General features: G+C 41.6%; 1 protein-coding gene across 4 annotated transcripts in view; it reads right to left on the minus strand.

The window, feature by feature from the left end:
* Positions 1–26,648, minus strand: part of LOC135241625 (SH2 domain-containing adapter protein F-like) — a 67,602-nt gene that overhangs the window by 30,031 nt on the left and 10,923 nt on the right. For all 4 annotated transcript variants that reach the window (XM_064312166.1, XM_064312165.1, XM_064312168.1 and 1 more), the window contains exon 2: positions 20,965–21,094. In XM_064312166.1, coding sequence (XP_064168236.1) covers positions 20,965–21,094 — 130 coding nt within the window. The remainder of the gene's footprint in view (positions 1–20,964; positions 21,095–26,648) is intronic.

Consider the following 26,648-nt stretch of genomic DNA (forward strand, 5'->3'; position numbering starts at 1 on the left):
TCAATCTCAATGGGACTTCTGCTAAAAATAAAGGTTAAATACATTTTTTTATTTTTTAAATATTTAAATTAGGTTCCTGTGCTCTTCTTCTGCTGTGGTAACAGACGTAAAAGATGGGGCACGTACATGGCACCACGGCCGTGGAACGATACAGAGCACTGGGGTTTAATGAAACCTCAGTCCTGGGAGGGAGCAAATATTTCAAGAAGGACGAATGAAGGACGGTCACAATATTTTACTTTTTTTTTAGCCATCACACATCTTCCAATATAGACAGGCCTTTAAATGCGACCTGGCTTTCCCATTCATAACCCTCATTAGGCATTCACAACCTATCTGGAACAGAGGATTGAAAACCTGCCATCTCTTCAGGGTGATTGGTAGCCCTTATGCAATTACACAGCCCATGTAAAGTAAGCACTGCAACCCTGTTAAGGAAAGACATTTTTTTCACTGCGGTGTTGCAGCTTCACCTAAGAGGCTAATTTATCATAATCAGGGGCTGCACATTGACAAAGGAGCGCTAAGTAAATGGTAAATGGACTGCATTTATATAGCGCTATATATGCCTCTCATTCACCCATTCACACACACACTCATACACCAACGGTGAAAGGCTGCCATGCAAGGTACCAATCAGCTCGTTAGGAGCAATTATGGGTTAGGTGTCTTGCTCAGGGACACTTTGACACGCCCAGGGCGAAGGATCGAACCGGCAACCCTCCAACTGCCAGACAACCACTCTTACCTCCTGAGCTATGTCGCCCCCGAAGTATCCAGACTATTTCAAAAGGGTTATATAAGCCTGTAGGAATGTGGGCAGTTAAAGATGCATGTCTTGCACCAGGGACCTTTAAAGCCAATGATGTGCATGTTCAATAAATTTGCCACCTGTTTTTCAACTTTGTGACATTATAATCAGGTTTGGATCAACTGCACCAACCACCCCCCCCCCACCCCCCAGCCCCCCACCCCCCCACAACCAATCCCCACGTGTCAGACTTATCAATGTCCCACCTACTATTGTTCCTCAATCTTCAAGCTGAAAAATCAAGAGGAGGAAGGCCAGGTGGTGAGAGCCTCAGAGCCGTTCTTGCGGAGCTGGACCTCATACCAGCACCACCAACAGACCCACAGGCCTGTGCAGGGTGCACTGCTGTCAGCTGTGATTGGTCACACAAGCGGAAACATGGGTCATTTCCTAGCTAATCTGCCATCTGCTGTTGTGGACTGGGCCCTGGCAAGGACATATGACAAGAGAACTTGAAGGCAGCACGATTCAAAAAAAATATATTGGATTAATAAATCAATGAATGTAAACACGCAACAATTTAATGCACCAAAAAAGGACCAAGTGGCTCATCTAAAATTAGGCCCAGCCCACAGGGGTCACGTCAACAAGGAATGTTTTCCTTCCTGTCCTCTATTCCAGTACACAGTTCCACAATTTTCAAAGCATTCTCCTCTCATTGGTGTGTGAGTAAATATTGAAGTGATTGAGTGGTACCTCATTTACTGTCAGTTACTGTCGAAACTAACATTGTTCAGCCATCTCCCCATTCCGAGCGACATGTCCTTGGCTAACCAGAAAAAAGGAAAGATTTAAATTAAATAAATCACAAGGCCTCCTTATCAAGGAAAAATCTATTACTATTCCTGCCAGTCAACTGCTGCTAATTTCACACCCTGGTAAAGTACCAATTAAATGAGTAATAGAGCTAGATATAGAAGGTGCTTGGAAGCAGTTTCTCAATCTGATAAAAAATGACAATTACGCTTCTGGGTTTACTGTGATGGGAAGACGTGGCTGCCTGCCAGGATCCCGAAAAGATAACATCAGATTGCATACTCCTTTCTGCCATCCTCCTTGGATCCCAATTAACATACCCTCTCTTTCACCCCAAGTCTGTACAGCGTCTGTGCAAACTTTTACCTCAGAGTGAGCCACTTCTCTGAAAGAAAAGCAGAATATGCCACTGCTCACAGCAGTCTACTATGCAGTCTAACAAGTGTCAAAAGTTGTGCATGTGTATGTGCCCAAAAAAGTGTCTCCTCTCTTGTGGATTCAAGTGTACCTATGGAGATATGAAATGCTTGTTGTCCACTTTCACAATCAATCACAGAGGAGGTATATGTGTACCTACACCTCGGTGCTTCCAGCAAGAAAAAAAAAAACTTAAAAAAATAATAAAAATTCTGCAAAGCGAAAGCAATACAAAACATATGGGTAGCAGAGCAAGGCATGCTTAGGTAATACACTTCACTGCTGAGCTGCAGAATCTCCTAATTACCAGCATATAGGAAGAGCCAGTCCTGCAAGCATACTGAAGGACCAAGAACGACATCGAAGTGTTTCTATGGAGCCTACACTTTTCTTGTCTCCCGCTACGGCAGAATTAGGAGAACATGGGGTACAGCCACAAAACCATGATTGTGAGGAAACAGAAATTCTGTTTCTGGGGTCCTATAAAGAACCAAGTGAATGATTTTTTTTTTTTTTGTTAAATCTCTGTTGAAAGCCGAGTTAGCCATTCAAGGAGGATGTACATTCCACCACAATGCATGCACCTCACGATTCCGAAATCAGGCAACATTCCAAGCTTGCGCAGTTAGCATGGCATAATGAGACAATTTCACTGCAGAGTGGAGCACTGCTGAGTAAACAGGAGACACAGCTCAGAGAACAGCGAGGGACATCACAGAAAGTGTACAGAAATGTTTACAAGCCTGATAGCTCACTAAAATGGAAGCACAGTAATTGAATGAAATTTTCCTCATGCATATGCTGCTTTGATGCTTTACTGTATTTCCTGCTTGAGTGTCTGTACCCTTGCAGGTAGGCTAAAGGGTCCAAATGTAAATCCTATCTAACTGCTATAAGACCACCTCTCGTTCACAGCCATGGAATTCATATTCATACAGCGTGGGTTAAAGTTAGAGATTTTTTGGGTCACCCTTCCACAAGATTCGACTGTACATTTAAAATGAATAAATCCAGCCAAACTTCCACATTTCCCAGCAATCCTGTTACTGGATAAAAAGGATTTTGTCAGAAGACATAAATGAGTGCCTAACTTAAAACTCCTTGACCCCACAATGATATTGATAAATTAAATATTGGGCCAATATTGAACACAATATCTTCAGCTCAACAAAGTGCAGTCAGTTTCAGTCAAAGCGCTTTTCCAACATTCGACTTGAGTTAACCTCAATGAAGAAATGTTGCAGAAAGCCCCCACTTGTTTGAATAGAGGAAGAAATCCAGATGTGTGCTTTTGCTATACTCCCATTTGTTAGAGGCCATCACAAAAAGACTATGGTACTATTGAACATTGTCTCTGGCCAAACTTACACACACTTCCTTCTGCTTGACTCACCAGGAATCAGGGACATTTGCTCTTCCCAAAATGGCCGCCAAACAATTGGCCCAGGTAAATTTGGCCTGAATGAGAAAAACATTTTACTCTGAGGGGTTGGTGCCACTGTTTTGAAATTACCCATAGGGACATATTCACATAAACTGTTCATAGCTAAGCAAAGAAAACGGCAATACAGCACAGCCCACAGATTGAAAACGGTGCATCTACAGTCAGTTTAGTTTTCTGACAGGGAGGCAATCCATGTCAACTTGTGGAAGATATAGATGTGTGGTGCATGCCAATTTTTCTGCACAGTAAAACTAGACAGAGGGAAAATAACACAAAGAGCAATGATATGGTCTGTATCAGGGCCGCTAGAATCACTGGATTAGGAGGCATGATTTACCATGTAATTTCACCACGCAACATCACTATGAGGCCGAATGCTTTGTCTCAATATTATTAAGCCTGTGTGTGTGTGTGCATGTGTGGGCGTGCATGGGTGCGTGAATATACACTGGTATCACAACGGTTCAAGGTTGGTCAAGGTCCACTGCCATGATGGTATTCATTAAGTGAAAGTTTATTTTATTCCCATCTTCTGCACTGGGTTTAAAGCGACTTTAAAGGCTCGATTGTTCTTCTATAAAAATGAAGCAAATTTTTAAAGCAGTTGACTTAAAGCTGAATCCTCAATCAAAGGAAAATAAACAACAATGTGCCCTCAGCAAGAAAGTTTATCTGCTTATGCCACCTAAAATATTCAATAAAACATTATTCAATAATATTCAATAAATATTGCAGGATTGTAGAGCACAAGTATACATTCAGAATATGTAAAAAGGACTGGCCCTCGGAGAAGGATCTTAAAAATAAACATCAAAGCAATACTGAATTATTGAAAGTGGAAAGCACGGCAGTCATAAACAATGCAATACTCAGGGCGGAGATCTGCCATTACAAAGACAGACTTCTACAAATATAAATTTAAAGCTCTAAAGTATGTGGGGTAGTTAAATTGACTTTGATTTATGTTCTATACATGTTATATTGTAGGCAAAGGCACCGGGTGGTGAAAACCATAAAGAAGACCTCGTACTCTCATAATATTTACATTATATTAAATATTTACAAGTTACTGTGATTTCCTTGTGGTGCTGAAAACACCAATGTTCAGGAGTGAAGATATTACTTGCTTTTAAGCATTTAAAAAAACCTACAATTTCAGAAGCATTGTATTGATTTATGTTTTCCCGAATTCACATCAATCTGTCTGAGTGGTTTAGGTACGAGTGAAAATGGAATACTCTCCCTACACTGGTAGCCATATTGCACAGCTGCACAGGATGGGGCCCCTTGGGCCCAGATCCAGGGACATCATTAAATGTATGTTTGTTAGTGGGAGCGTATTTTTCTCAAGCTATTTATCACATGCTAATAATAGGAGCCACGTGCAGGCATAGGGCTCTGTAAATTCTATTCTATCTGTTTTCGCAAGCATGAAGCGGCATGAGATAACTCTTCTTACAACACCGACGCCACGGTTGGTCTCCCTCAAAATAATTATAGCAAGTAAAATTATATTTAATGGAAGTGATTCTCAGGTCTGCATGGACTAATCGTGACAGCATTGTACGTTAAGAAAACAAGCCCGCTTTTCTCATGTACTGCAGTACAGTTACTGCCATCATATTCCTCTAGGGGGCAGAGTGGAGTGTTTACTTAGGGTAATGCCCTAAACCCTATGCAGAATGACAGAGTTAAGGCTCTAATGTCCTGGGCACATGTCTTTGCATGGAAATCTGATTGGATGCCTGGAGGTAAGACTCAATATCCTACAGCAGTACAAGAATTCTTATATATATTTTTTTTTTCATAGCACCCAAAAGATTTTAGAAAATTTCAGGAAAAGGTGACGTCTGAAACATCTGTTGAAACCTCATGTGCACTCTGTGACTATAATCTCCTAAAAAAAGACCTTTGCTAAAATAATGTAACTGGTTGGGTAGACTGACCAATAACAGACTAAGTAGGGCCAGTGAAGCAATGTATTTAGCCTAGTTATTCCATTCTAAAATAAATTGCATTTCACAGGTATGGACAAATAAGGAGTTCAGAATTGTTTAAGTGCATCTGAAGTAGATATGGTCTAGGCTTTTTGCACATGAAAAGACAATGGGTGTGGGTATGTTTAAATTTAACTTATCAAAAGAAACTGCAAAACATTTGGACAAAAAAACGGAACCTTGTTAAGCCAGCTAGCCCTTTAAAATATATTCTTGCAAGAAACATCTGCTGGGTAATATATCCATAACACCAGTAGGCATATTCAAATTGTTTAAATTAATGTTTCATTTTCCAATTGCATGCACTTTTGAGTAATTCACAAGCATGTTTATGCAGCACCATTTGAATTTAAACCAGCTTTAATCTGATGGCTGTGCTTCGTCTGTTTGAGTAACAAATGCACTATTGAGTCAATTGTTTTCTGATTTCTGCCCAAAGGTTTTGTTAAATTCATCAAATGAAATGTCTCACAGCTATTGAATAAGTCACCACTAAGTCTCACAACCAATATTTTGTACAAAATATACTGCTGCTACATCTAGGCCTCAGCATTGCTTTGCTGTTTATTGTGATTGTCACTAAAAAGACAATATACAGGGAGAGGAAAATACAATTAATTAGTGAAGCGCAATCTGAATGGGTCATTCTGCTGTCAAATATTTTGCATGTCCCAGACAGAACCAAAAGAAATGCCTGCAGTCTGGCATGCTGCTCCACTTCAAATTCAAACCCTTTTTCCATTGCTCATTCCAACCGCCCTTTCAAGTGACTATGCCACAAGTTCAACCAAAGTCAGACATTTCATTAGTGTGCAATCTGGCTCTCTCCTTCCAATTCAATACTTTGCAACCACTTGAACTCCCTTTGAAGACTTTAATAATGCATTAATGACTGATCAAAGGCAATTAACAAGCACCTTAACCTTCCAATTTCCGATGCTCCGAACAGCTCGGGCACCGTTTCCTCCTGAATAAATAATCCAAGTTCAATGCTTGTCTCGGAGTCCAGTCACATGGTGGAATGTTGTGTATCGTACTCTGAGCTACTATTGGTTAATCATTAACGCTCCCTGAAGAGTTATTCAGTAGCACGGGGGCTCGAGTTCACCTGGGTGGTGTTTGCTCATTCGGAGGTTAAGTCCGTCCCAGAGAGCGCAATTTTTATTCTTTGTGCGTTTCTTTGTGAAACACTCATTTGGTAAAAACGTGAACCAACAAGTGCAAAAAAAATAGAATAGGTTCGTACCACTTTTTGAGCACCTGAAAGAGCTCCAGTTGTACCCACAGTGGGACAGAGAAGCAAAAGTGCCTGACACAATAAACTCATGTCTTTCTTGTTCCTTCGATATGCTCTCTGTACATATGCATTTTGCTTACAAAGTATAATAATAAAATCTAAATTACTCTGAACTCAAACAGGAAGCCGCTCCGCACATTGTTTGCAGCTCATTTGGAAAACCAAAATAAAGAAAGCTTCTTTGTATTCACAGAAGAGAGACCTGAACAGATGGAGGGGGTCTTGCTCCAGACCTGCATTAAAATAGCACTTGCAAATATAACAGGGTTCAGGTTCTCTGCAATCAAGAGTACGCAGAAAATAATAGCCAGAGGAAGTGACCTTTTGTAGACTTATCAGTCCCTAACTGGCAACCAGAGTGCTTCCTCTATGGAGACATTCAATGAAAGCTTAATGGCTGTTTGAGATCACAGACTCTCCTTGAACACTTGCCAACACAGACTTGGCCACAACGCACATGCGTTTATTAATGTTTGAGTGGGGCCTGGTTCACGTGTCAATAGGACATTGACTGTGGAAGTCATAAGGAGTAAATGAATTACACAATTCCCAATAAAGGTCATTTCTTCATCTGTGCCAGCAAAGGAGATGTGACACATAAGAACATAAGAAATATTTATATTTCAGGGAAAATGTTACATTAAAATTTGATTGATTTAAATAGATTTTTAAATGTGAACTAAAAAATTTAAAAAAAACAAATGAAAGACAATTTGTTTGTTCATGGGTAAATTCTAAACCAAGGATAACCAGTCCAGGAGCAAAAAGAAACTGCAGCACAAAAATGCAAGGGTGGCAGATGGTTTCAGCAAATTTATTTATTTTGTCTATCACCATGACTCCTATTTGACCTCAAGCTTTGTTTTAACACCAGTGCTGAGTACAAAGCAGAAAACATGCACAGGCAGCCATATCTAACAGAGTCCAATTACTGTCAATACAACCACAATTGTGTACTTGTGTGTTCCACAGACACATCTATGAATAAGAGTATCTCTAAGCAATTGCTTTGACCTGCACAGTGCAAGTCAGACCAACAGTGGGACAATAATAATAAGCAAGGTTGCCCTTGATGGCAAATAAAGCTAAGACTTTCTATCCTAATACCTCTATTTATTAGATTAATATATCTGAATATCAGATACGCACCAAGTGAATAAATAAATAATATGATCCTTTTAAAACAGTCTATCCAAAATGTCCTATATGTCTGTTTATCATGTTGAATTTACCTTCAGGCACATAAACAATAATGAATAAGAATGCAGAAGACAGTTTTGAATGATACATGTAGATGTGGGAGGAAAATGTAAACACATTTGTATGGCACTTGTGACTGTATATTTAGGCAGATGTGCCAATTCAACAGAGTGATTCATGCAAACAATTCTCTACACACTCAACACCAAGTCGTTGATAGTCAACAGGCAAAAAGGATATAAAAACAGTAAATGTAATAATGGAGTTTATAACCTTCCAGTTTAGGAGTGTTTTGTTATTTTAATTATTGACATTGTCTGTGGAGAACGGCATTCATTCTCGCCAAGTCGCTATGGTAATGATTGTCTAGTAAACATTCTGTTGCAGTCAGGAAATGACCCACCTGGGGCAATTCATGCTGAATGCTCACTGAAGTGCCTGAAACAGGATAATTCACCCTCACAAAGCCACACAGTAGACATTGTAAAGGGTCAAAAGCCATTTATACTACCCCTGAGGGAGTTGGCTCCTTGTTCATAACTATGCTCCAACCAAAAGGACAAAGGCTCTCTGGACAAATTTCCAAATTTGTGTTCCTCAAAAGTAACCTAAGGCTGTTCTGTGGCATAGAATGCATTTATTTTACATTGCAAATATTGTTTAAAACAAGAATCAATTTATTTCTTGACATAACTTGCCAGGGTTTCATAAACCTCACTAGATGCACATCTGCAGCACAGTGCTCAGCATCTTAAGTTCTGCCCTCTTCCCCTTCCATTTCTCCCTTTCTCTCCATATTCCAGCCCCCCTTCCCCCCACAGTACTTCTCTCTTTATTTAGGGAGGTGGTTGCCAAATCAAAGGAAATATTCAGTTCAATGGAGGGTGGCACTCGACTGGCCAGCTGTTGCATTGGGGTAATTGAGCACGGAGAAGCTCCACTAAGCCTACAGGAGAACCGTGCATGAGGGCACAGCTGTCGTGAGAAGAGAAGGGAGCTAAACGCACAGCACGGGAAACAATGGGCCCTTTCAGTATCCCAGTCAATACTAATTCCTTTAGAGCAGAGACAAAGCCGCAAGCACACTTTTGTGGTCGTGTGCTGATTTAGACACGGGCCATCTTGACGCCAGTCTCCTTCATCACAATGCCCCCGGACCCCGCGGTGACCCGTCCAGACGGGGCACACGGCCACCTCACCTGTGACCTCCCCTCCCATGTGGGAGACCCCCCGACGGAGTTTCTCTTCTGCCCCCGCGGATCCTGCTGACAACGACGGGGCCGTGCTGAAAGGGGGCCGCGGAGCTGTGAGCGTTTTATCGCGCGCGGTTACAGCCAGGCATCTGTGCCCCTGTCCGACGGAGGCTGATGGATGCCTCTCGTTACCGCGGGCCTCCAGCGCAGGCGCCGACGCGCCCCGCGGCACACGTGACCCCTGGAATTTATAAGTCAACAGAACTTTCCAAGATGTTCTGCTTTGGCTCTCAAGTGTTAAAAATTCACCACGACTTTTCCATGGTGTCATTTTCTTCTCTCCGGTTTCCCTCTCGTTTGCAAAATGCGATGCTTTAATACTCCTTAAAAGAAATGGCAGTTTAAAAAATAAAAAAAAAAAAAAAAAAGTGGTGGTCTGTTGAAAATCTCACCCATAATCTCATCCATACGCATGTCGCGCACCGACTATAAACAGAGCGTGAGATCCGTCATAATAATTGAGCCCACAGTCTGTTGACACCCTGCTAATCTTTAACCTGTGCCTCAAAATAAGTGAAACACGATGGCAGAGGGGCAGTATAAGTGCTTTATGGCCATATGTCCACACTGGTAGTCATAATGAATAGATCTTAGGAGTTTGAATTGTCTCCCACTTTTTTTTTCCTCTCCTAACCTGACATCTGCTGATTATACCCACAAAAGACCCAGAGCTTTTTGTACCCAAGCTATTTCACAGCTCATTACACTGCATCAACATTTTTCTTTTTTGCCATATCCACAAAGCAACGGTCCGTTAGTTCTGATCGCATGCTACGCTAGGATAATCACCACCTTTCCTTTATTGGGATATCACATTGAGATTTATAAGCCACTCCTGTAAAATGGTCTCACTCTCAAAAGGATGGCCCTCCTCTTCACCCCTGAGAAAAACACCACCTGGTACCGATCCGTCTGAAAGCCAGTGGCTTTGGTGAGGTGCAAACTTTTCCTCCGTGACCAGTAACCTCTGGCGCATTCACCGCGGTCAACTTCTGCTGCACTCTGCAAACAATCCCTCCTTCAGAAAAGTGCTCTCCTTGTCCTGTCCAATCCACTTGCTTTTAATGAGCACTGACCTCAACAAACATTTAGAGCACAGACTCCACACTGAGGACCCAGGGAGAGGAACCTTCGCCAAAAGGTCTTTCCTACACAAAGTGAGGGTGTCACAGGAACGCAACTTCCACCGAGACCATACAATGAAAATGTCACCCGATCAGACCTGTGACATTTAACCGCTGGCCTTTCTGTTTCCTTCTCCATTTGCAGAAGAAGTGCCAAAACAGCCGATTCCAGTTATCAAGAATGATACTACCTAGGCTAATAGCGATTATCACAAATGTGTCCTGACACTAATTTTACATTAGCAAAGTGCTTTTTGACAAATAGACACCAGTTTCAAGCAACTGAGTATACGCTGGGGATTGCATGGAATAGGCCTGGAGACAGTGTCACCAGTGGAGCACCAGTATGCTAATGAGGTGGGGATGTAATGAACAAAATGAAGGAATGAGAAATAGGCAGCAGCAACGGAAGACAATCTGCAGGCTAAAAGTTGCTGAATCGTACAAATGGAAATACGAGTTTCCAGCCTAATCTGGCCGGTAATGTCAGCATTAACAATATAAATACAGCAGTGAGGCTTATGGTCTAATCCGCTCATACTTCCATACTTAATAACCAGGGTCAAACATTTTTACGTTGGTAAGATACATATGAAGACTTATTTGAATATGGCCGCCGTTGAGAAAAACAAATTACCTCTTTCGCACTATCCTGCTAACGAGCAAAATTTGCCCATCCTTCTCAGCAGTGTCTCTCCCTCTCCCAGCTCCCAGATGTCACTGCATATGCCAAACATGTGCTAATCAATCAACAACAGAGGACTACAAGCAGGCCTCCTCAGCCAGGCTGGCGGGGTTGAATAGTAATTGCATTGTGCTCTCCGTTAATTTGATATGGTATCTCAATGTAGGGGTTCATTAGGGACACAGGCAAGGCATGCTTTGCTCCGATAGCAATGGTCCTGGATTAAAAAGGGGTACGAGGAAGGGACAGGTGTGGAGGACATTTCTGAAATATAGGTTGATATTTTTTTTGGATGCCCATTTATGGGTGAGGTAAGAAACTGAAGAGGTGACATAGGAGGTACATTACTAATAGTGCAGTAAGCATAGTATGATTTATCTGTCAGACAGATTGGTCGCCTGGATACAGAAAGCCCGGATGCCCAGTGACCGCAGCTTTTCTGTATAATTGACTCAAGCAGTGTTATTGACTTTCTGGTTACAGTGATTTAAGATCAGAGCCACAAGCGGGGGTCTGTCTGCAAGTGGGCCGCGAGGTGGAAACTCCAGGGTGACTCTACCATCGCCAGAGGACTGTGATCTATTAGGAAGACAGCTGTGCTTGAGATGCATCAGTCACCATGCAAACAGCCACTAGGCAACAGAATCCATTGAATACAGTCAGTCTGGTCTGTGGGCCTCACTGGGTCTCTGTGGGTCCTGTGCACTCATTTGAACTGGCAGGTGTGAGGTAGCTCGCCCTGCTCCTGCAAGTGGGCTGTACACTTTAAGGCAATTTGATGGCTCCCTATGACTTCCTGTCACCAGCTGTTTCCTGAGCCTGTGATCCAGTCCCACCCACCTAGTTCAGCTCCCCACTGGAGGCTGCGGGTTTAAGACCAGACTGCCCAGTTTCACTGGCCTGAGGCCTCGTACCTCTAAAAGTGGCTCTGCACGCAGCCATCAAGACACGGTCCTCTAACAGCTGCTGACAGGGCCTCTATAAACAGGCCTGTGATTGATTTTTATGGAGGAGAGGGAAAGAATGGATGAGCCGCATACGTGAGAAAACACCAGCACAGACACACACATGCACACAATCAGCTACACACACGCACACGCACACACACATACACGTGCATGTGCACATACGTGCATGCGCACGCGCACACGCACACGCACACGCGCGGACACAGACACACACACACACACACACAGCAGAGAGTAATGGAGGCGATATAGGTTTTTTCATATAATAGATCTCCAAATGAGGAAAGGACAAGTGCAGGGGGGGCATAAAAGGAATGCAGTGCCATTGAGATTTTTTTAAAAGCAGTATGCTGAAATGCCTGGCTGGTTCAGACACAGGAACAGAATCTTCATGAGGAACAGAAATTGGTTATCAGACATCAGACCTCATACAGATGAACCACAGCATTATTTTATTCAAACAAAAGGAGCAGGGTAGGGGGTACTGGCATAAAGTGCTTAGATTTTAAAGAACAAGACACAAAGTCATGGCACTCAACCAAAAATAATGACAGCTTTTTATAACATAACTTTAGAATTTTTTAAGCCATGCGGGTGTACACTTATTTTGTGTGTGTGTGTGCAAACGTTTGTGTGCGCATGCATGTGTGGGTGCGTGTGTGTGTGTGTGTGCGCGCATGTGTGCGTGCGAATGTGTGTGCATTCATGCATACATGCATGCATTGGACTGAGAGATTATGGACATGCAACTTGCGAGGCAAACAAAATAAAATATGAATGTTATAGTATAGAACTGTTTCCCAGCACATGGTTAACAAAACCACTCTGAAAAACAAGCAGAGAGTCCCGGAAGGTCATTTCCTTATAAATGTCATACATAAATTGGCTCAGAAATGGAGAGGCAGAGAAAACACAATGACCTTTCGGCTATTTACGAAAGAGGACAAGCCTGTTACAGGGAAAGTCACGGATCATTAGGTCAATCCGACTTCCTGCTCTAGCTTCACTCTACTGAGCACGCTCAGGGTGGACACATCACGGCTTCATCCACTTCCTCACCACCAGACTCACCTCATCTATCTCACTGTTTTTCCTTAATATAGACCTCAAAACATTACCTCAGCCTTTACTGCAGATATCACTGCAGAGTTTTATAAATCCCTGAGGTCTTTTTCAGGACATTGTTCTGACTTAACAGATCCCTGTCTCAACAGTGCATTGGGAGGATAGGAAAGCACATGAATAAAAGGCAAATCTGAATGAGTGAATCCACAGTCCAATCCAGACGCAGAACTCTTCAAAACTATACAATCATATTATCTGAGCACTTTCAAATGCCCAAATATGCAGTCCTTCATTTCTCCTATATCTTTCAACATCTGCTTCTGCAACACACACTGGTGAATTCACAAAATGCTTCACCATTACAAAAAAAACAGAGATTTTTCTCTCTACACAACCAGAAAAATTAAACCTGCCACAGGCTAGAAAGGAAAAAAGTGAACGTTTCAGAAAGGCTGCCAATTCAAGACAAAACCATACAATTAAAATATTCTTACTTTACACTACCCTGACAGCCTCATGCATAGAGGCATAATTATACCTGAATTGCGAGGATATTCACTCTAGGCAGAATAAATATTCGGTATCCTTAACAAGATTAAGCTGTCAAGTATTTGGAATGTGACACTGAGAATGTTTAAAATTGCACATCCCCGTACCACCAAGCTGAGAAATCAGATGAACTTTGGGATTATCTGGCCCATCTTTACTTTAGCCATGACAGGAATATATGGACCCATTAGCCAATAGTGAACATGGATGTCACTTATACCCTTTTATGTCCCTCCCACCTACTGTGGAATGAAGGATGAGAGAGGGCCATTGGACTATCAATCAAAGGCACCATGTGTCACAGCTAGAAATATCTAACCTCTCCCCAGCGACGTGCCTGGATGTGCCTTTATGCTATATGCTACATTTATTGCCCTAGCGTGCGCTGTAAAGTGCAACATGGCAAGCCCGTACATATGCTCCCTACCCCCTGGGCAATCGGATTAATGATCTATGGATGACAGAGGCTGAGCTCTGGCTGTAGTGAGCCCCAAGGAGCACTGTGGTTGGCATGAGTGAGACAGAGAAAGCCTGGCGGTCGGGCTGGTGCAGCGCTTAGCGCACTGGGCTCGGCGGCTAGCAGATGTGAATGCCCCACACCGCGCGCACATCAGGAAGAGAAGTGACACACAGAGCAGTCACACGGATCAGCCACGCCAAGCTGGGTCCCTGTCAGAACAAAGACAGCGGCCTGCTAACAAGATCAGCGCTGCAAGCATATGGAGAGAATAAAAAAAAAAAAAAAGCTAAACGTTGATTTTAGCAGTTACCAGAAATCATCTCAGGGAAAATAAAAACCCAATAACCGTTTTTTAAAAGCTTTCCCAGAAAACAGTAAGATTCATTGAGCAGTACAGGAACTTATAGAGCTGTTCCGTAAAGTACCCACACAGTGTTTTTTTGTGGCATAAGGAATCTTTACAGTGAGGTTGTTTTACATAATACATAGAGATTAACTTGAATATCTTGGATTTGATTGACAGAAATACAGTAATGCATTTAGATGCTGCTTTTCAAACAGAGCTGCAGGAGATCAAAGACTCAGTTCACTCATCACCTACGCATTTAATGCACATTCCTGGACTCTAATGGGAAGGTAGATCCTAAGCACAAGTAAGTCCGTTAACAGTCCTTCGTCACAAAGCCATCAAAAAGGCTATGAATGAATCTATTATCAGTTTTAAAAGCAGCAAAATTATATTTTATTGAGAATGGGATAACAAGTTTACAAGTTTGTGCATTTAAAAAACAAGCCAAAATTATGATTTTGGATGTTTAAGGAGGAGCCCGGCAGTGAATAAATCCACAAATCGAGACATATTGTCTTACTTAGCAGCAAAAGCACTGAATGCTATACAGGCCTCCACTTGCAATACCATCCAACTGTGGCCCACACTAAATTATGCAGAACCATGACTGGGCTGACAGGGTTACTTTTAACAAATATTTCCTGGATCACTCAATCACCACAAACAAAATGTCCAAGACCACACCCAGTCCAGCTGTCAATCCATAATTTAAGTACCATCTACACTGTTCAGATGGAATATTGAAAAGCAGATGACCATTACCACTGACTATGTCCATTTCCCATGACCAAGATTAGATTTTTAGAAAGAAAGATTGTTGACTTAGCCTTTCGCAGATAATGTAATGTAAAGAACATTGCATAGGAGAGGTCAGGACAGCACATCCACATCTCTGGGAGAGTGCAACAAAGTAAGGCATAGCAATGTCCGCTAACAGAGTCGTCATAAGTCTAAATAAAGCTCTCGTCAACAAAAATGATATGTACTGAAAACATTGTGACACTGCCTTCAAGATTATATGCTAAAGCAGGCTGTGGATAAAAAAGTAGTCCTGGCTTGCAATGTCTAGCCTGAAGCGTCTTCCGTAAATAAAACAGTTAGAAAACACTTTGCTTAATGGGGTTCCTTTTATTCATCTATAAGAACTGCAATAAATAAAGTCACAACTATATGTTGCAATAAACCACGCAAGAACCACAATCTGCCTAAAGCACATGCCACCGATAAGTAGGGCCACAAAACGATGAACTAATATCTTGGAAAGAGTTTGTAGAACGACAAGACAAGTTATTTAGAAAATAACCTGAGCAGAGCCTGAACATTAGGTTGGCAAAAAAAGACTCAATTCCCAAGACAGAGACCAGTGTCTGGGAATTTTTCATTTTGTTTTTTATTTTTTACACAAAAGCTACAAAGGTATTCTACCATAATGAAAAGTAAAACAGTCAGTTCTCCCTTGAGAAAACCATCTTTTTCACTACATTCAGCTAAATATGCACCTGGTCTCATTCAATGAATAAAACAGAATAAATTGCACCTAAAACAGGTTTACGTGATGCACCCATAGTTTCATACTAACAGCAGTACATTCAGGACAAACATTTTAGCTGTGCTATTCCTTCACCCGCAGGGACACATTTTTAAGGAATGGGGTAGCATTAAATATGCATAGGATCCCGCTGCCAGTCATATCCCAGCTAGCTCGGTTTGCTCATCTGAACTGAATCACATGTAACGCCTGTGCGACTGACCTTCTACCAAACCCGGGGCACTGAAGCATGATTGCGCAGCAAGACAACAGGCAAGTGCACACAGTGAGAGCCACCAGCAGATGTGGAACGATAACCTGGACAAAGCAGCCCTCAGGCAAAATCCAGCCTTGCCCTACCAGTTCCTGACAAGCCAGAACAACACTATGCATGTCTGAGAGAGAGATAGAGAGATCAAGACAGGCTGAGAAAGAGAGAGGGAGAGAGAGAGAGAGGGAGAGGAACACCTCTAACTGCCTTGACAATTTTTTCTGCCCCTTAGAAGGCCACACCTACATTGCTTTACCTTCAGCTTGGCACTCCTGGAGTACTTAAAAAAATGGCAATGACCGATACGAGGATTGCCAGCATAGCGCACCACAGGGCAGGCAAGGCTACGGTAAAATGTTTTCGAGATAAATCAGCAAGGGCAAAGGAACAGCCGGGAGGGGAAGCGGGGAAGCACGTATTCCTTGTGGCCAATGGCAAACACACATATAAAGATCCAGTGGGACACTGCATGGTGCAATGACAGTGTGCGGAGGAGCTGCAGTGTGGAGCAGAAGCAGAATAACACTCCCAGCCTGCCTCTCTGCGCCTGGAGGACATTACCAGCAGGCCAGTGGGGGTTACAAAGCCATGACCCCCATCTCCAGTAGATTAACGCTCTGGCAGATTGGAGGCTCTCTGAGGCAGAGACCCGCCAGGGGAAGTCAGTGGGTCAGCAGCAGAGGGGACTTTCAGTGTCTCAGCACCTGCACCAGGACCACACAGTAGCCAAGGACTCTGTAGCTTTGCCAACTTGCTTATTACAGCAGTAGCCATTCTTCTGGTTCTGTTCAAAACAGGACATAAAATAAAAAGTAGCCCCATTTTGTGCAACAGTTTTGCATATGAGAAAAATTTACATTTTCATTACTGTACTAAAACAAACAGTTCATGACAAAGCCTGTTGTGAACATCTTTAGTGAGTTCTGGTGCATACTGAGAGCACACAAAACACTTCTTCCAAAAAGTGACATCCCAGAATCATCAATTATAAAGAGATACGGCCAGAATATTACACAAAGGATGAAATAGAAAGTTACTATATAAGAGTATGTTTTAAATCAAAAGTTTTGCAGACAGTGTTAACACGAGCAGTGACAGAAACAGTAGACTGAAAATTGAAGAAAATTGCAATCCAGTGGGAAATGTCTCAAGATTTTTATTGGGTAGGTGCAGTCACAATGAATTAGGATAACAGATCATTGCTCAGTGAATTTTTTCCTCCATCACAAAGTCTAATTAATTTTGGGTTCATTTTCAAACTTTGAAAAAAAAACTACAATCTCTATTTTCATGAGGAAAAATCATAATTCTGCTACCACGGACATGTGATAAATGTATTTTCACTTGCGTTGTTCACTTTGTGCAAATAATAAATGTGGGTTCCACATCATTTCCTGAGAATGACAAGAGAATATACAGCATGAGGTATAACCTATGAAAATTGAAAACACGAATACCAGTCTCTGTCAAGCCTATTTTGGACATCTAGGACATAAAGCACTCAGAGCTGCAACAGCACAAACCAGGTTTCACAAAATCCTCTTTTTCAGGAACTAAAAAAATGCCATTCCATCTTTCCCAATCCCCTCAGCACAGAATCAATTCCTGACCTGGCTACCAGCCAGAGTACCAGGACCACAGAACCATGACCAACTTATTTTTACACTGAAGTGAGATAGGTGATTTTAATTAGGCCACACTTCACTGGGCTTTGCTGTAACAGCTAAGCAGGTGACACTATTCTTTCTCCTCTTTCTGCGTCCCTCTATATGTCTCTATAGCTCTCGCTCGCCCACAAATTTCAGAACAGTTTAAAGGGCTTTTGGCTATATCCATCATAGGAATTATCAATGCATTCATAGATCAATAGTAGGCTGTTTACTGGCATCAGAAATATCTTGATGCTGGACAAAGGCTTATTTTTCCATTTATCTTTACGGACAATTCATGAAGATCAAGTGATGCCTCGGTTAGCCATAGCTTACCTTTCATTGTTAGTCCAACAAATTAGAGACTGTATACAATGTTACATAAAAAAACTATAATTTAACTTATTTTACTATATTTGATGGTGACTTATCAATTGCCAGTATTTCTGTGGTTGCTTTCTGAATGAAACGGAGAAAAGTAATAAAAGTTTCATTAAAAACTTTACAAAACCATAGGTATGGAGAAAGAGTTCTTTTTAAAAACACATTCAGAAGTGTTTCGCAACCCTCTCATTGCCTCTTGCCTCACTGTTTGCCAGTAGCTTGATGAAGGAGTTCAATGCTGCAAAATTGACCTCTCTTGTGCTAGCTAGTTTGCACTGGTTATCAAGAGGAAGTTGGCTTAAAGTGGGTCAAATAAATCCACAGCTGAGCGACACTAGAATTTCAAACACTCAATAGCAGTCCCACCCAGAAAAACAAGAACAGACAGATTCAGGGCTTATGTTTGAGAAAACCGGATTGCAAGGGCTGTGCATGGCTGTACAATGGGCCTACACTGAACTCAGTAAAGAAAGCCATGTTTTCTATTTTCTAAACACTTGTTTCAGTTCCAGATTTTGAGATAGCTGATTATTTACTGGCTACAGAGAGTGAAATGGAACCATACAAATATCCAAAAATGCATAATTTCTGTATCTTTATTATTCCACTTTTGTTGCACATGTAAGATACATTTTTATTAAAGGAAATAAGAGAGTTACTCGCTCCTATAGTAATTCCAGACACTGACAGACCTGAATGCTATGACTACCTAACCAAAAGAAAAGTATTGATTATGATTCATCATTACCACAAAAGATGAATGTGTGCACATTTGTCTTGAACCAGCTTGATTTGTACAGACAGCCACGCATTTACAAATGTAATTCCACTCAAAGGAGAATCTCAAGATGGTTCCATTTGGATCTAAAAAGTTATTTTTACAAATACAAATATTCTGGGCAGAAAATGCTTGATGAATCTTGAACTGTTCAGTGGAAAATACCTTCAACCCAATCATTTATTAACTTCAATATTCACCTTTTTGTGATTGATACAGTCACAGCTGTAGAGCAACAAGAATCATGCACCCTATAATCAATAATTTAATTATTATTTTTGAGCAGTGTAATTCAATTCAGGAAATGATAAAATAATTCATACAAGCCTTCAGTGTTCTAAATTCTTACACGTGTTGGAAATTTGCTACATCAATTCTAAGAATGAATCACACTTTTACACATGGAAACTTGCAAAAACCTTGATTATGTGACTCAGTTGTTATCTGAGGGAGGAAGACAGGTCATTTAGGCGGCTTGACCCATCTTTGTTAGAGCAACATTGTTAACATGTAGGCTCTGAACCTCAACCGTGAAAACTGAGGCACTTAAAAGATTCATAGCGGGACACTTAGACGTCTCATGAAATTTTAATACCCCGAACTGGGGATCGGCAGTGTGCTGGAGAGACAGCACGGGGTCAGAGGTCAAAGCAGTGAATCGCATTGAAAAAAAAAACAGACTGACACGAGGCCCATTAAGGCTCTTCTGATTTAGGAGTCTAAAATGGTTCCGTTAGCACACTCGAGATGGGAGGGGGGAGGGAGATGGATGACACAAAACCGATTTTCATAGCAACTTAAGCCTCAGGGAACCGCTAATGGCTGCTGGTCCAGACACAATCAGCACTCGCGAATATGAAATTATTCCTGGCAGATGACTGCATGGCGTTTGGCTTCAAAGCCCTGCAGGCTGGTGGGAAACAGACCTTGCAGGCTCCCAGGTGTTCTGCCCCTCACCTGTAACAGTGCCAAACAGGAGAAGGGCACATTCACCCTTCCAACTATCTGCCTGGGCCAGGCAAGGCTGAATATGCTCTGATTTCAGAAGGAACAGATGGAGCCTGTGAAACGCCTTTAAGCTATGCTATGCTTTTCATTGTAAAGGAAGATGCAAAGCATAGGATGACAGTTATAAAAACTGAGAAGCCTCACTCTTCTGCTTTCTACAGAGATATTCTCCCATTGAGAATACAAGTACACCCAACTAAATTACTATAGAAGAGAGAAATATGTACCTACAGTATAAAATAAAAAGTTCTATGCAGGATGCAGGCACAAAGACCTTTGTATAAAAGCTTGAAAGAACACTGACATCACAAGTTGGCTACTGAAGAAAACACAAAGAAAATCGCTCTATCGCAAACATCTTTTTTTTAAATTTCAGATTATAAGTCATATATTAAATTTGTCTAGACTTTGTGAATTGACAGGAGATGATGAAATGGTTAACGTAGTAGCACAGGAATTGTTCCTGTAAAGTTTGACAGACACATGAATCATTATCTCTGAACAAAGCCTACTGCTTCTGTATGGCAGTCTGCTATTGAGACAGACATAAAAGATGCGCATATGCACCTCTTCGACAGCTGCGATCCGCATACTGTGCCGTCATATACACACCCTGCATAGAATACCTTTTCAAAACACCGGAACAATGCGGGCTTATTTTAGTAGCACTTTGTGTATAACCACCAACAAACAACAAAGTAGTTACCAAGGCAAAACAGTACTTTATCAAGGCATGCAAGGGATCAACAGACAAGACACGGTAAGTCACTTCCCATAAAGAGTGCAAGAAAAAGAAAAAACTTTACCCAAGTCATCAAGGACAAATAGATTGCATATATAGCAGCATTTCTCCAAAAGAACAGTTCATTTTGTATGTGCCCTTCACCCTTGTATGTGCCAATTAGCCATTTTTTATTTGCAAATACAGCATCCATCTGTTTAGCAGTAGGCTACATCCATCCAGGTCCTACCTGCCATCATCTTCTGGGCCTCATAGGGCTCCATGTAGCCATCGTTTTCCGGGACTTTCTCTGTGGTGGCCTGGGTCCCGCCTGTCTGTTTGGCATCGAAAGGGTCAGCATAGTCCTCCAGGATAATAGGCTAAGTTTGAGAAGGAGAAATGCAGAGGGGGAGAAAGAAAAGGGAAAAAAGGATAAAAACACAAGTAAGTAAATCGTGCCACTCTGTCTGACTGAACAACAGCACAGACCTTCCGAGAGATCTCCACAACACCAGCGGAGGGGAGCGCGGGGATGCTGAACAGCTGGAGAGAGAGAGAGAGGCACGGGGTGCCACGGCATGTGCTGAGCCCAGGAGCTCCTCCTGAAGTGTTGACTCAAAGTCAAAGGAAGGAGGAGGAGACGAAAGGAGAGGTGGTCAGCGGGGGCATCACAGGTTTCTCCACATGAATAATAATCGCATAAACACTTTTTGATACACACGCCTTTGATGTGTGCAATTCCACAAACTAAACAGTTGTAAAGAAATATAAAGGAATGGTAGACGGTAGGATACCTGTGAGCTTTCAGGATATTCTGAATATTTATATATTCAGGTCAAGCAATCGGATGCAATAAAGTAACTGGGAATGTAAACTTACGATGTATGACACATGCTGTAAATTTCAATTTGTTTTGGTCAACAGGAGTAAGCAAACACATTCCTAAAAATACCCCGCTTCAATGGACATTCCTCGTGAACGAAAACATCTGGATTCTTCACTCTATATTGTCTATGAAATAAGCCTGCTTACTTCAGCTTACTTCAGGCCTCTTTTGGCCACAACTATTCATACAAGAGAGGTCTGGCCTTGCATCAAGGTATAACAAAGGTAGCATGAACATAACATAAACCTTTGGAAATAAAACTGTGTCTGTGTGAACAGATATTCATTAAATATGTCATTCATATTAGTTCCCATTTTCCATCAATTTATATCTAATACACTACTAAAATGAAACACTGAAAATATCCATTGTGAACAGGAGGTCATAAGCAGCATATAAACAGCCTGTTTGGCATTAAAGGATAAGAATAAGAATAAGCTCTACCCCCTACTCCACACCAGCCAATGACAGCTCCCTGGACACGGTCTCCAAAGGAAACGGAGACACAAACATTGCTGGACTCCAGGATATATGAGGAAACTAGGGTACAAATAAAAACAAACTCAACCAAACGCACACACATAGCTTCCTGTCAGTTCTCCGATTCAAAGACAGAGGGAGGGAGACACAGAGACAATGAGCGAAATAAAACCAATAAACTGGAACTGAAAGTGAAATGGTTGCTGCTCCCATAATGAGTCGTGCTGGGTGATACCGGGAAAGGCCTTTTGCGTCTTTTATAGGACACCATTCATCAAGTAAATAAACAAGAAAGCGGGAAAGCAAGCTGGCAACAATAGCTTTTGTGCACACGCTAAGCTAAGCTCCACAACATGCATCCGCGAGATACACCTCTCCAACCTCCCACTCCCTCCTACAAACCAGGGAGGAAACCATTCTGGAAATGTGCACTCCTGCTGCAATAGGTGTATCACTGAACACAACATGAAAATGTGATCAAACAGAAAAGAATGCTCAGTAAAATATTCCTTTCTATGCAGACAATGTGACTGCAGGGAAAGCAGGAACTGCTTAGAACAGTAAGGAATGATGGTGATGAGCAGGCTGCATGTTCAAACAGACCAGATACACGAAATTGGGATTAGATGGGCTTTACAGGGAGATTTCAAACGTGCGTCAAATGCAGAGTTAAATTCAGAATGTATGTGAGTTTCTGTCTTTTGCTCACTCACACCCCACCCCCCCCCAAAAAAAAAACTTTACTAGCCAATCGTGTTGCCCAGTTTTGATCTGTATAATTACAAGTTCCTGCCCTGTTTTGCCGCTATGATTTTAAAGGAGAAAAGATCCAAGTCAAATAGGCCTTGGTTTATTCTTGTACCACAAATATAAGTACCTCGCACACAACTTTAATTAAATAAGACCGTTCTTATTGCATGCATTTTCATGCCAAACACCAAACACCATGGTGCTTGGACAAGACATGCAGAGACCACAAAAAATTTCAATCCCATTCACTTTGCTAGCAAAATTGTGATTCATCATCCTCATTTGTGTGTAACCTGGTCTTCATAACACCACAAAATGTAAACCAAACCAGGAAAGAAATTTAGCAAAATACATGAAAGTGAATGGAATCAAAAGGACCCAAGCCCTAGCTTGGTAGTTTCGCTGGATGTGTTCCATGGACAAAAAAACAGGCCTACGGGCTGTCGACAACATACAATATGTATGAGTCCTTGACCATATGCTAAAAGCCATCTGTTTGAATCATACATGGTGTCTTTATCTCAGGCTAGATTTAATTCAATAGCCACTGAAAAGTAAGATAAGAGAATGTGACGGCAAGCTCTTCCACTAATGGATGCAGCAGGAGCACAAAGTACATTTGTTTTCATGTTTAAAACACTGACAGGCTCTGTGAGAGTGTACTGATATACACCAAAGGGCCATTAAACGGCTTTGACAACAGCGTATGCAGCAATGGGTTTCTGTCACAGAACATACGGACAAAACAAGATTGCTAGTCAAAGCTGGTAATGTCAATATGAACAGTCACCAGTTTGACAGTTTAAACAGTCACATGAACTACATGCAATCAGTAGCCAATGTGTAAAATATGGGGGAGGTGGGAAGCGGAATCAGGACTCATAAGCAAAGGTGTTCCTCATTAGCTGTGGAGGAAGTGAGAGTTACTCCTCCCAGTCCCTCGGAGCGACCCTGCCAAGGGGTAATTAACAGACCGCAGTAATAACAGGGTGACATGGAGAAACCAGCCTCCTCAGAGAGGAGGGCAGGCAGCTGAGGAACCATCTGCTGGCTGGTAAGGGCGGGTGTGTCACATAAAGTTGAGTCAAGACCTTAATGGAAGTCATATTCCCCCACAGCACCAAACTCTCTCCTGAAGGGCACAATGGCCTGTTCTCTAAAAACTGATCAGTAGTCTTCCTTAAAATATGAATATACTGTTAGAGATTTTATTTTATTTTTTTTAAAAAGTAAATAAGCATTTTTTTTTAAACCTAAGGATTTTTTGGCCTTTACAAGCACACAAAGTATACAGCCCTTTTATAAAAGATGGACCAAATACTTCCACAAATGACACTTCCATAAATTCCCCACACAAATAGGCTTAGGTCCCTTTGAAAGTAGGCACTGTCCAAAATCCTCTAGAAGATATCTTGGCTCAGAGGGCTTTACAAAGCAACCCTGCAGTCAAAGTCACATCATCCAGTGAACCTTCTGCATATTACTATGCCAAAGAGAGAGAGAAGGATTTCTTCAATTACTTGAACTCCGGTACCATGCTGAGTTAAAACTTCACCATGTCTTACACCTGCCAGCACAGAGATAGCCTGTAGTCATGTGGGAAAATAGGCGGAGACTGCTTAAAATGCATGACGGGGTTTCAGGGACCGAAGTCTATTTCAAATCAGTCCAAGTTAACTAAGCACATTAGCTCAGCTGTAATGGTGTCAGAGCCATATTCCATTCTGCCTTCGTACTCCTCAAGGCGCCCTGGCTAAAATTCAATCATGCGCCTGATGGCAATGGAATTACCTCAACAGGGAGAATCAAACCATATTAAGTGATATTTAAAATAATGACAATTGCATTTTAATTTCACAGAAACCAAAGTCAAAGGTGGTGCATGCCTGTGGTGTCAGATCTGGAAATCCTTATATAGTAAACAAAATAATACAAGCATGCACGAACAGACAAACAGGAGCCCTTCCTGCCAACCAGACACAGCCTGCTTACTACACGAAAACAGGCAGCGACACAGATGGTACATCTTCTCTTTACCCAAAAAAAAAGAGATTTTGGAGCCAAGTGCTGGGTTCTTGGTGGCCCTGTGTTTCAACCACGCACACACACACACACACACACACAGTGCACACACACACTGAGAAAAGGGGGCAGAGTAACTGCATTTGTCTTTTCAGTACACGCAGGATCATAGCCAAAGACAAGGATATAAGACTCAGGGGTTCAGCAAGCCACTAAACTGCATTCAGGTGTTTGGAGGATCTAGTTGATACGGTTACTCCTTTGCCACTTAATTAAAAAAAAAAACTGCTATCAAAACAAAGCCAGAGCGAACTCACAATCAGGGATAATCGACCACAACAGTTTCAGGATGGAAATAAAAGCGGGCTCCCACTGTAAGCCCTGGGGGAAATCCTGGGAGATGCCACATGTCCGCAAACACTTGCAAAAACAATTCCCGGGAAGCAAAAAAAAAAAAAAAAAAATGTCATGAAGGTGCATGTGCATTATTACCACTTCTACATTAGTCTAAAGACGACAAGGGGCAGCTGTTCTTTTATAATTATACCACCTAACACTTGCTCTTAAGCATTAATCTGGAATAAACAAAATCCTAATATTTGATGAACAGTTTTCACCGTGTGTCCCTCATTCACCAGCTCAGGATCAACAGTGAGTGCCAGGGTGATGTTCTGCCCCCATCAAGTACTTTCAGGATTTAAACACTGAACAACACTATTTTAAATAATTTTAAAGACTCATCTCCTGTGCCTCAAAGTCATATTTTCTGTACTGTGACATAGTGATTTTTTGCATTAGTAAAATAAGTCCTGAGATTAGCAATACTGCAATAAGATTATTATTTTTTGAATGCTAAAGACCTACATAAGTCATATTGGTCAATGTGATGTACAGCCAGCAATCTAAACTATTTTCAAGAGAGAAGATTGCATCCAATAAGGAATCAGATCATTATCATGTAAAGCAGCAAACAAAAGGGTTGTGTGCTTAAAAAGGAAGATGAATGGAAAAATGAAAAATTCTCACAGTAAAAGCATGTAAGTCCACAGGTAAATTAATTTACAAGATTTGCTTTCAGCCTCACTAAAAGCTTCAAAAACAGAACTTAAAAATGTGTGGCTCAATGCTGTAAATAAAGAGAGGGGCAAAAAAAACAAAAAAAAACAAAAACAATTTAAGACAAATGACTAGGCGATAAACCCCTAAAGGGTATGGAACTAAAAGCATCATTAGCCTCCCTGCCTGTACTCGGTTCTGTGGTAAAATTTTGAGGTCATGATTAATTGATTCATCAATATGCAGGCCATTTTTTTTACCTATACATGAGACATATGTGATGTGTGCATTTACTCAAGCCATTAAATGGCTTGGACATTAATATATGCCATCATTAAATAAAATCTAAAGCACAATCACCTGTGCTTTAGAACAGTTTAGATCTTAATGTCGATTTATTTATAAGCTGCTCTTTACAAATTCACAGGAAAGATTAACACGTTAATTACCCCATGGCTGGCAGAGTCACAGAATAAAGCAAGGAGAGAGCATCCCCCCATCCCCTTTTAATAACCTCATTAAAAATGCCTTTCCATTTCCCAAATTACAGCAGGTGTTTTCAGCGCTGTCCCTTCCTCTGTCCCTGCCCCACAAGGCCTGAATCTCTTTGGAATTCCTGGATCAAATATCCCTTTTATCTCTTCTACCTCATGGGTAATTCACTCCCTTCATTTTAGGGAGCTCAGCCCTTCTCCCTCTCCATGGCTGGCTCTGTCTGTGCAGTCCAGATACGAGGAGAA

The sequence above is a fragment of the Anguilla rostrata genome, chromosome 16 (genome assembly GCF_018555375.3).
Source record: "Anguilla rostrata isolate EN2019 chromosome 16, ASM1855537v3, whole genome shotgun sequence".
In the NCBI taxonomy this organism is placed as follows: Eukaryota; Metazoa; Chordata; class Actinopteri; order Anguilliformes; family Anguillidae; genus Anguilla; species Anguilla rostrata.